This window comes from Camelus bactrianus, chromosome 12 (genome assembly GCF_048773025.1).
Source record: "Camelus bactrianus isolate YW-2024 breed Bactrian camel chromosome 12, ASM4877302v1, whole genome shotgun sequence".
In the NCBI taxonomy this organism is placed as follows: Eukaryota; Metazoa; Chordata; class Mammalia; order Artiodactyla; family Camelidae; genus Camelus; species Camelus bactrianus.
This window is the reverse complement of record NC_133550.1, coordinates 23974228-23987013: the sequence shown is the minus strand read 5'-3', so window position 1 is coordinate 23987013 and position 12786 is coordinate 23974228. Positions and strand designations below refer to the sequence as shown.

Genomic DNA, 12786 nt, shown 5'->3' with positions numbered 1-12786 from the left:
TTCCTAGGGGGCTAGAAACGGAAATGAACCATGTAGGCAGTCAGTGATGTCACTGTGATGGAGCACCAGCAAAGACTGAACACCAGGCTCAGGTGAGCTTCCCTGGTTGGCTGTACTGTGTGTTGTCACACATTGATACCAGGAAAGTTAACACTGTCCATGACTTCTCGAAGACTGGACTCTCCGTATTTAATACTTTCTTACACTCTGTCCTATGTGTTTCTTACTTCGACAGGTTTTAATCTCTCCTTTCCCTGTAATAAACTGTAACTGTGAATATAACAGCTTTCAGAGAGTTCTGAGTCCTTTTAGGAAATTATCACATCTGAGGGTGCTTTTAGAACTCCTGATGTTTTTGGACTGTTCCCTAACTTTGCAGTTGCTAACCCTTTAAGGAGATAAAATGTATTTGGATAGGAAAGTGAGTACAGATTTACAAAATAAAAAAGACATTTCTTATATAATTGAATAGATTATAATGTCCTTCTCAAAATACAATATTACTTTAGATTTTCTCTTGCTGAAATAATTTAATGAAAAAAATTAATTGAAGTAAACATAGCTTTCTTACATGTTTACAACTTAAGATTTTTAAAACAAAGTAAATCCTAGGTAAGTTTTATCCAAATGAAACAAAATGGAAAACTTAATGATTCTTCACACATTTAATAATATAAACTGCCAATGTAACTGTAATATAATCTGCAAATCACAGTGACTTCAAATAAATTACTTTCAATATTATATATAATAGCCATTATTGAAAATAGCATACTTTCAATAATGGCTGTTATATATAATACTGATCTGGAGCTTGTGTTTAACAGAGTGTGAAAAGATGACATCTGAAATAATATGAGGCTATATTTAGGTGTAGCCTCATGTAATTTACTTTTATAGCACTTATCATAATTGTAATTTATTTGTGTAATTTCTTGGTTAATGTTTATTTTCCCCATGACACAACATATATAGCAGTGTGGCAAATGTTTTCAGTACTATGCTCACATCTCCTTGGCACTTTCTATATCAATACATGCCAACCTGATTTCCAACTGCCAGCACCTGTGACTCATTTCCTGAGGGATTTCTCCTGGCTGCAGACACCTGTTCTGCCTGTGTGCAGACGGGCACGAAGTACTGGGAAATTAATACTGCTGAAAGTAGTCTTGTAAAACAATGACCAATGGTAGATGGTGAACAAATATCCCAGTTCCCTTGCCTTTTGGGCAGGATGAGTTCCTCAGAAGTGTGTTCTATACTGCTGCTTAATCAGAGTGTGATCCACTGATCTGTAACGTGAACATCACCATTGCTGGAGAGTTAGTTAGAAATGCAAATTCTTAGAATTTGCCCTAAAACTACAGTATCAAAATCTCTGGGAGTGGGGCCCAGGATTCTCTGCTTAATTAGGTGATGTTTATACATTCTGAAGTTGGAGAAACACTGTGCTTCCAGAGTTCCTTGGAAGGATTAAGCTTCAGTTGCTTTCAGTGGTAACTCGCTTGATAATAAACCCTTTAATAGCTTCTTTCCTTTCCTGTCTCACTTGTTCAGTTTCATACTAGTGTTTCTTGAGATCACACCCCAAACATACTATGTGCACTTGAATTCTTGCCTTATGGATTGCTTCTGGAGTAATCCATACTGACAAATTAGGGACTGTGACAAATGGATAAATGAATTGTCTTTATTGGTATAACTCAAATATTAACATTGCTAATTTTTCTAGTTTTGCAATTCTCTAGATCCAGTTTTCCATTTCTGCCACCTCCTGAAACCTCAGTAAATGGGACTAGCAGCATATATTAATTAATAAAAGAATTAAGAGAGAATTAATGAAGTGAAATATGCATCATAATAAATAATCCAAATGCAGGAGAGAACAAGAAATAGAAAATATGAACGAGAACAAATTAAACAATAAGAGATAAAGAGAAGCTCCAACATACGTTTAATTGAAGTACCAACAGTAGAGAATAGAAATGGGGTCAAGGCATACTATGAAGAGAGAGTGGCTAAGGCTATTGCAGAATTCGTCAATTATACTAATCCACAAATTCAAGAAGGCCGAAAGTTTCCAGGTAGGATAAGTAGTATGAAATCCATGTCTAGACCCAGTGTAGTAAAATGGCGGAGACTCCGAGACAAAGAAGGTCTTGAAAGCAACTGGAGAGAAGAAGACTACCTTCCTAGAAGGACGGCTGTACTGTTAGCTGACTTTTAAAAAGCAATAATGGAAGCCAAAGGACGGTGTAACAATACCATCCAAATCCTGATGGGAGATTAACAGTCACCCTAAAGTTGTGTTTCCACCCCTACAGATCTAATACTCTTTGAAACCACCATAACTAGCCAATAGTATCAGGAAGGAACCAATTTTGCAGGATTCGGCAATTTATATTTACACTTTTTGAATGTAGATACTGCTTTCTCTTTGTGGAAGAAGTTTCTAATTTTTTTTCTGTTTGGTCTTTAACACATATGTTCAATTATCCCACTGCTTCTAGTTTTTAGACCTTCTTATTAACTTTGCAGCAGTGAAGATCCTGCCATGGACTTTTAAAAATATTTCCAGTGTTGCCTCTGATGGTCTGCCAAGTTTATTCCTTTATGCCTGTTGCTGAGGAGATACCACATGTTATCTCATTTCTTTAAAAGTACTTTATTATTTCAAACTTCTCTTTAATACTTAAAGCTTTACTTTTACATGCAATGTTTGGCCTTTTTGAATCAAGACACTTAGACATGTTTTGAATGTTGATATCTATGTATCTGTCTATTTATACAGATATCCAAAAATGTGAAAACTTCAAAGATAATATACACAGTGAACTGAGGTAACTGCTAGGTTTTTTAATAGGTGTGTGTTCATTTTGTGTATACCTATGTGGTTCAGTTCAGACGGGTTTAGTTTTGTGCATGCACCTAGTTTTTCTTATGGATGCAGTTGCACATCAGTCAGTGTGAACTTCATGTCATGCTTCCCAGGACCTGCATCATGGGTCTGCCTACCCATGGGCCAGGACTACCTCCAGGACCTCCTGGACCCTGACCTACCCACCAGCAAGCTTCAAGACACTTTGGACCCCTCATTAAGCCACACCAGGATCCAACCTCACTCACAAGTGGGTGGACACTAGCTTTGGGCCACCCTGGACTTTGCAGCCAGCCATGTCAGAAACCACTCCTACCCACCAGCAAGTCAATACTAGATCTAGGAACTCCAGCCCCACAACCACCCACCCCAGAACTTGGCTCTGCTGATATAGGCCAACACCAGCCTGGAGACTTCCTGGGGTGCCACAGCTAGCTGCCTCCATGACCTGGCCCCTCCCACCAGCAGCCAGCAGCTTTTGCATAAGGCAGGGCCTGGCAACCAACTGGACCAGGAGCTAGCCACACCTGCCAGAGAGTCCACAGTAATCAGCCCACCCTCACAGGAGGACCCATGCACTCCACATGGGGGGCACCCTGAGGGTAATAGCTCTGGGGACCAGATGGGAGTGCACTACTGGGATGCATAGGACATCTCCTACAAAAGGTCACTTCTCCAAGGCTGGGAAACATAACCAACCTACCAAATATATAGAAAGAAAAAGGGAAAATTAGCCAAAATGAGGTGACCGAGGAGTAAGTTCCAAAGTAAGGAACAAGATAAAATCCCAGAGGAAGAACTAAGTGAAGATAAGCAATCTACCCAATAAAGAGTTCAAGGTAATGATTGTGAATGTGCAAAAACTCCAGAGAGGACTGGATGGACAGAATAGGAAGTTAGAAATTTTTCACAAAGAGAAAATGCAAAGACAAACAGATGAAGAAAACAATAACAAATAAAAATACATTAGCAGCAATCAGTAGTAGATAAGATGATACAGAGAAACAGATCACTGAACTGGAAGACAGGATAGTGGAAATGACTGAAAGTGGACAGAAGAAAGAATAAAAAGAAATGAGGACAGTTTACTAACGTTCACATTATAGGTGATTCCAGAAGGAGCAGAGAAAGGAACAGAGAACATGGGCAGAAAAAATGGGCAAAAGAACTGAATAGACATTTTTCCAAAGAGGAAACGCAGATGGCCAGTAGGCACATGAAAAGATACTCAATATTGCTAAGTATCAGGGAAATGCAAATAAAAACCATAATGAGATATCACTTCAAACCTGTCAGAATGGCTGTTGTCAAAAAGAACAAAAATAACATGGTGAGGATGTAGAGAAAAGGGAACCCTCTTACACTTTGATGGAAAGATAAATTGGTGCAGCCACTGTGGAAAACAGTATGGAGATTCCTTAAAAAACTAAAAATAGAACTACCATATGACCCAGTAATTTCATTCCTGTGTATGTATCTGAAAAAAATCAAAAACACTAAGTCAAAAAAGCTATAGGCACCCCAGTGTTCACTGCAGCATTATTTACAGTAGCCAAATGTGGAAGCAATCTAAATGTCTATCAACAGAAGAAGAATGGATAAAGAAGAGGTGGTATATAATGGAATACTACTCAGCCATAAAAAGAATGAAATTTTGCCATTTTCAGCAACATGGATGGACTTGGAGGGCATTATACTAAGTGAAATAAATCAGAGAAAGACATGCTGTATAATATCACGTATATGTGGAAGTCTAAAAAATATAACAAACTAGTGAATATAACAAACAAGAAGCAGATTCATAGATAAAGAAGACAAACTAGTGGTTACCAGTGTGTATAGGGGAGGGCCAGTGTAGAGGTGAGGGAGTGAGAGGTGCAAACTACTGGGTATAAGCTAGGCTCAAGGATGTAACATGGGGAATATAGCCAGTATTTTGTAATAACTGTAAATGGAAAGTAACCTTTAAAAATTGTATAAAAATTAAAAAAAACAAAAACAAACCAATCAACCAACCAACAAAAAATCCCAGAGGGGGTATGTAATACAACTGCATTGAGAATGAAGTATCTGACTCTTCTTCACACCCTTTACATTATAACACAGGAATGAAATAACGTATTTTTAAATCTTTCTTCCTGGCTCTGACAAGAAGACATTCCAAATGAGGACCAAAGAGAAAGACTGTTGGAGTAGTCACTGCAGAGATAAATTCTGTACATCCTTCCTGTTGTGTGATCTTGGGCAAGTCGCCAAAATGTTCTAAACTTAAGTTTTAGTATCTACAAAAGGATGACAACATTTACCCTACAAGACTGGACAATTAAATGCTGACTTTGACCACTGATAATAGACATGAACTGCACTATTCAGCCGTTCAGATGAGTGGACACTTCATGAATAACTTATGGGATTGTCAAGGGTCATTTTTTGACTGTAGGATTTTGCCTTACCTGCTGACATCAGAGTCCTTGCTGAAGATGCAATTCCATTCTAAGCCTTTGAATGACAGTGGATCTAGTATTTTCAGAGAATCTCCTCAGACTGGTTCTATAACTGAGCTCAGGATGACACATCCTAACCATGAAGGTAAGTCTGGTGGCTGCCCACATCAAACAATAATACAATGCTTGCTGATAAAGGGACCATTGGGGCAGAATGGCAACAGAGAGCTGCAGAATTCCAAAAAGGACTGTCAACTGGTCATCCAGCAGGCATTTTTGCTTTCATTCACAAAGTTCAACCACAATTTTTGCCAACGTGACATAACGGTTCATGTCGACGGCTGGTTCTGCCAACAATACGAAATAATACTTCAAGGGTTCCTGAGTACTTCATTCCAAAGCTTTATATTTACTGTTTAGAATAATTCCTTGGAACCATGTTTAGGTATTATAAAATATTTTTTAAAGACAGTTAAGCTTACCCATGATCAAAAGAGGTAAAATATGATTAAAATGAGTACAACTGCATAAATTATACCGAGGTGGTAATGTTTGTGGAGGCTTTCACTATGTCACCTCGTTCCTAAAATCCAAGGAAGAGAATTGGAGAAAATAACAAAAGGTGCAAGGGACATAAATGAGTAATGAATTGTCTTAACTTTTATTTGATTATTTTCATTTACAGTTCTGGCACTGACACTTTTTTTTTTTAAAAAAAGATTTAAATTTTATGTAAAGATTGAACTTCAATAAAATAACTTAAAAAACATTTACATATACATCACTAAATCTCCATAAAATATACAATAATTTTGATACAGCTATATAGGCTAGAATGACTTTGAAGGAAATGATACATATTAATAATTTTTAAGAGATATCCCATATGTCACATGTAGGAATAAATATTCATATTGGATTTGCTAAGACGTGAAATATTAAACACTATATAACATGCACTCAGAAATGAAAATATACATTTTGAAAACATACTTTAAATGCACAAAACTGTGTTTTCATTTAATCTTGATGTACATTAGAGCTTTTAAATAGAAATTTGAACATTTATTACAAATTAAAGATACTACAACATCAAGTGAGATATAGTCCAAAAGCTGCTAGGAACAGTATGGACATGGAGAATATAAATTTCTACTTTGGTTAGAGTTAAGTCGCATCTTTTTTAACCTTCAAATGAGATGGAATAAAGTAAGATTTGCTAAAAATTTTAAAACTTTGCAAAATATTGGTGTTTTTAAGTTTTATGTACTTGGAAGCTATATTTCTTTTTCTCATTTATATTGATATGACAAAATCAAACACATGGACTTAACTGTCTAAAATCAAAACCTGAATATTACTGCTAAGTGAAGGTAGGTATTTAACATTCCATAGACCAAATCACTCAAGTGCAGCAGACTGTGTTTTATACATACAAAGTAAAGATTTGTAAAAATTACATTGTTTTACACTCACAAGCAAATTATGAGATACAGTTCTTTCATGTGCTTCTGAGCATCATTAACACAGAATATGTCTCTGATGATTATTGGCACACAGAAAATTCCTTCTCTAAGAGATGCTATTCCAGAGAGTTGGTAGCCGTGAGCTGTTTGGCATTTTACAATGATTGCCATTTCTGGAAAACAGCAGCAGTGTTGCTCATCCAGAAGAAGCGAAGATCCTGAAAACTGATATGCTGCTACAACCTGAATCACTTCCTCAAATTAGCTTAACATGACTACGCATGAGGCTAAGAAAACTGATAAAAAGTGACAGAAAACAGGATGTTAAAATTAATCCAGAGAACAATTCTGAGTCTTTTTATAGGCAGAAGCGACCCATGAGCTGTAAGTTCTATCCATAGTTTAATACATTTTGGTATAAAGCACATATTAAGAATTCTCTGCTCCTGGCATTCTTTTATTTGCAGTTAGTGAAAATGTCTGATTTTGGCAATTTAAAATATGTCACAATAAATAACTGTATAAATGACAGTTGTTAGGTGCTTAATATGATTTGAGATTTTATAGCTAGGAGAATAGTAAAAAAAAATCTGATTATAACAAAACATCTTATTAATTTTAATGTTCTTAATTACTGATTAAAAATAAAGTCAAAACAACTCCCTCGCGACTCCTCCAACTGTATTACGGTATTTATAAAATATATTAGTGTCATTAAAGTGTGAGACTTTCTTAGATAAAGTGTGAGTAGTAGTTTCTAGAATATCCTCCCCCCAGGATTTATGAATTATTATAACACATTTAAGTTTTACTTTCTGATATAAAAGCAAAAGGATAAGTTGTCAACTTACATTTTTCCTGTTAATTCTTCTTCTGGATAACTGATTTCGGAATGATAGTAAACAATTTCTAAATTCTTTGCTTTAACAGATTTCCCACTTTAGAATGAATAACTTAAGAAATAATATTTAGATTCTTATGTATACTAAAATGGTTGAGTGGTAAAATAAAATTATGAATAGCACTTGATAGCATTCTTCTCATAGCATTATCCGTCAAGGAACTAACTACTAACATATGACTTGGGGATAAAACTTCAAATGGAAATATTACCTTTAAAGTCTAGTGTTAATTTAGATCATTTACATATATACTAAAAATCACATTTTGGATAATTACTAAGATGCAGCAATCAAAATTATTAGGAATGTTTACATTTAAGAAAAAAATATTAATACCAAACCTTTAAAACCTATCTGACATCACATTCAGCCCTAAGTGTTCATATGCAGATAAAATGTTACATTCTCTTAAGTCCAGTGCAGATCTCATTAGCTATCTAGCTAAACCTCAGTAGGTGTTATGATCTTCGTCATTATATTTTCCTAAATCATAATATACCTCTATTGAATTTGCAGCATGTTTAGAAGGAAACTGATCATTTCAGTGAAAAGCATGATGCTTAATGTGTTTTAATATGGTAAGTCAACTCATACCATATATAAATTGTCCTACAAAATATATATTTGATGATACTTCAAATGGAATGTATTCATGTTGACAGTGGTAGCAGAGATGCTGATAACTTAAAGGTGCATATTAAAAAACCTGCAAAATTCATTTAATTTTTAATATACTACAAATGTTCACTGAATCTAAAAATAATACACTAATTGTATAAGGTTATTTTTCAAGTAGTTGTTATTAAAAAAATTATAAATAATTCTTATACTGTGCCTCTCTGTCTTGTACGTCAAAGATACGGAATATTATCTTTATCACTATATAAATAACAAGTAGTCCTTTACAGAAGGAATTGAGGCAAACAGGGGAAGAGAACTGTGGCTATTTTTCCCTGTTATTATGTGCATTTGTGGATAAAGAGTTGAAAACACCATTTGCTAATGTCAGGGAGAATAGGCCTTGTTCGGCTTTAGGAAATAATGAGTCTAGTTGCTCCTTTAATAAAGTTACTGTGCATTCAGCTCAGCTGAGTATGTAAGCATATAGTTAAGGCTATGTATATGATAAAGAGAAGATCTGAGGCAATTATTTGGATAAATTAGAAAAACAAATTTTTAAAGAGATCACTTTATTGGTCTAAATACCTTTCTTCCCATCATACTCTGATTTTACCACACGGTAGTTCATTTTTCCACTTGACTTTACCTGTGTGAAATAGTAAACATAAGAAATTTCTTATGGGATAAGAAATATCCGTGGAATAATACTTTTCTCTATTAAAGCACATCTGTTTTCCTGGGAAAAATCAATACTGATATCCTGTTAGAAATCAACTGTCAAAGCACCTAATTCAAGGCAAAAATCTCTCTGATTTTTTTTTTACTACATGAAATGATCAAAAGGGAGAAAATTTTTTTGGCTGAAAGATTTTTAGGCTTAGAGAATGAACCTCCTGGCAACATTCTCAGCTTTGATCACCATGATAGGAATAAGCCAGACTTTGAGACCAGACCATCTTGGCGACTGGCAGAGACAAACTGAATTTAGAGATGGCCACCTTTGCACTCCAAAGAGTACCTTATTAGATGTTTAGAGCCATGTTAAAATGCATCAAATGTATGGACTCCTAAACTGGCCACAGAAGTCATTCATATTTTCACTGAAACTAGCAAGTAGCTTTGTGAGTAATTTTTTACTTACTATATAGTTCTTAATATCTGAGCAAAAATTTGAGTTCATTAATGAATGAGCATAAGAACCAGTGAACACTCTGAAAAGACACTGTAGCAATGTAGTAAGCTATATGAAAACCATCAATCTGTTCTAATAGAAAAAACCCCCAATTTTCAGACAAGAGGGAAAAAAATCCAAGCCAAGCATGAGAAAAAGGAAACACCCACAGACAAATCTATGTATCTTCTTCTTACGTATAAAATGTCAGGGAAAATGAGAAAAGGTGTGCAAAATAAAAACCAGTTTATGTTCTTAGGATTAAAAAAAAAAAGACAAGTACCATTAAATCATAAAATGTGACAGTTCCCTTAGGAAGTTAATAAAAAGTTAAGAAAAATAGAAGCCCCACTACTTAAACAAACATCAGTTAACCGCAGGATTATTTCTGTCACTGATTTTCTTCCTTCTTTTCATGTCTCAGGACTTATTTGATTAGAAGAAGGGGGAAAATAGTCCACTAGCAGCTATTTATATAACACAAAGGAAGGCACAAACAGTAGGACTCGAGAGTCGATGAGCGAAGGCGTGGTGAATATCAGGGGATTTCGGTGAGAACAAAAACTGACCTAGAAAGACAGTTGAAGATCTAGTTGAAGATCTATTTTGTGTTTACAGTTGCACACGTAAGTGACTAACTCAGTCTGGGTTAAAAAAAAAAATCTTTTAAGGTCCATAAAAATCTTTTCTTTCTTACTTCCTGGCAATAAAATACACTTATCAAAACTTGCTAGCCTATCTGTGCAAATGTCTACTTCTCACGGATGCAAAAATACGTAGGAAAATAAACCCTTAAAGACCTGCTTTTCATAACGTTCAAAAGGTCCTGTACAGAGTCCATTTCTGAAGAACTTTTAAGATCTGAATTGGAGAGAAAACCCAAAATGTGGACTCCAAAGGCTATGAGGACAGCCGTGCCCTGGCAGGAGGCACTTTGGAATTCGTTGATGAATGCTTATATGGAATTTACTTTCTAATAATCTGATCACAGAGGAGCTCCTAGTCTTTAGGAAAATTTAGGACCAATAGGCCACGCTTTGACAGAAAACACCCTTGGACCATATCCCAGAATCTTTTGTGATGAGTATATCATACATGTATGATTTGGCTAGATTAGCTCTAACTCAGTTGCCACTAACAATTACATATGGTCTTAGGAAAAAAAGGATGTCACTGAAGTCACTGGATACAATATTCATTTTAGACTATCTCAGGAAGGAATTACACGTGTTTGTTCAATAATTATTAGATTAAAACCTCTGCAATTTTTTTTTTCCACATCTCTGCTTGTGAAACAGAAAGTCATCATGGTCAAGTATCTTCCTTGGAATCAAATACTCTAGAATACGTAGTCATTCAAAACTAGGCTGTGGAAAGAACCAGATTAAAAGCAGGGCAGTGAGGTCACCAATTGCTGTTCTTCTCTCCCAAGTTTTTTTAAATAACTAAATATATCAGCAGCTGACAATTACTCCACATCAGAAGCATCGTTGTCAGAAAGATGATAGTTACTTCCCTTCACTCGAATGTATTCAATGTATCTCCCTTCATCCGAATCTGAAGCACCACATGTACATAGCCTGTTGTCAAAGAGTGATTCAATTTCTTCTAACTTTTTCCCTTTGGTCTCAGGAAGACAGCCGTAGATGAAAAGGAGACCCACAGCAGCGAAGCCAGCATAGAGGAAAAAGGCTCCTGCAATGGAAAATAACATATATGTTGCAGGACTACGTTGGAAAGGGGACTTGGTTTTACCTTTTCTTCCTGGTCAATTGTGTATAACCGTGGTCTGAAACTGAACAAGAAAATTGCTTTCAGCCTGGTTTACTCTAATTGTTCTAATGCTGTGATTATAACGCAATTTATCTTTCTAAAGTCATTCAGTGCCAAACTCAAGAAGGATAGACCAGGCTTAGATGGAACTTCTGCTTTGAAGTCTTTCCTCACTTCCCCAGTTAGAGTTAATTATGCTTTCACAGTCCTTTGCTGAGGCAAAGTGGTATCATAACAACTAAGAAGTATTATAATTATGTAAATGTGTTTGTCTTGTCTACTAGACTGGAGGCACTTTGAGGGAGAAATTTCCTTCTCGTTTATATTTCCAGAACCACATCCAATGATGACATTGCTGAATTCATGAGTCAATGCCCAAAGTCTGTGTGTCAACTTTGAATTTTCCTCTTACTCTCCCACCCAAAATCCAATCTGTTAGGAAGCCCTGTTGGAACTACCTTCAAATACAATCTGAAGATGATCACTTTCCACTATTCGACTGGTGTCTCTGGTCTAAAAGCCGCCCTCTGTCACCTGCATTAGTGTAACAGTCTCTTAACTAGTCTCCTATTCCTTAGACCCCTGTAGTCCATTTTATTGTGTGTGTCCATACCTCTTACCACATTTGTTTTGTTCCCCTCCACTAGAATGTTAAGCTCCATGAAGTCAGAGCATTTTGTTTTGCTGGATGACTATGCAGGTCAATGAATCACAACCACAGAGACATAAATACTATCTGGTTGTGTTTTCTAAGTGAGAACACGGATGACATTTATGAATATGTGACTTGTATGTATTCTTTACATATTTCCAAGACAGCCTTTCCTTTATAATCTAATTCCCAATTTAAATACAAGAAGTTAAATGCTTTCAACTTTTGATGGTGGAGAACAACTGATCTTAATGGAGTCTCTGCCTAATTCTAGCCTTCAGTTCAGACCATCCTGTATATGACACATGGGAAGGAAGATGACAAACTAATTGACAAATGGCTGGAGAAAGGACATCAGTTTGGGAGTTGGAAGATCTGGGTTTAAGTCTTGCTATGTGACTTCTAGATAGTCATTTAACCTCGTGTCTGGACCTTAGTTTCTCATTAAGTAAAATAAGATGGTTTCTCAGCTCCTCTTTAAATTTGTGGTTTAAATTATAATTCTGTATGTTTTACCACCCAAATCAGGAGCAAGTATAGGGGAGATGGTTATGAGATGCTTGCAGAGGAGACCAGCAGGAGTGGTCTCCTCAAGGTCAGAGTCAGTGGCCAAGTACGTGCTGACACATTGGAGGGTCTAGAGAATGACTGTGCTCTCGTTGACTGCCAGATGGACTACATTGGGGTAGCAGATCTGAAATGAAGGGTTAAACAAGACAACATGAAGACATACTTGAGAGTCAAGATTTAAGCTGAATAGCATAGCAATTAAAGAACTGAATAATTTCTCAGTTCTGCTGAATCATTACAGAATGCAGAAAGACATTATTAAGACTACTTTCTTAAAGATAGGCCTGCAAGTAACCATTCAAGAACAAT

At 36.0% G+C, this 12786-nt stretch overlaps 1 protein-coding gene across 1 annotated transcript in view; it reads right to left on the bottom strand.

The window, feature by feature from the left end:
- Nucleotides 1–9098: 9098 nt before the first annotated feature.
- SLC2A13 (solute carrier family 2 member 13) overlaps nt 9099–12786 on the bottom strand; it is a 325881-nt gene continuing 322193 nt past the window's right edge. The window contains exon 10 of the mRNA XM_010970574.3: nt 9099–11177. Within this exon, the coding sequence (XP_010968876.3) occupies nt 10951–11177 (227 nt within the window). The 3' untranslated portion in view covers nt 9099–10950. The remainder of the gene's footprint in view (nt 11178–12786) is intronic.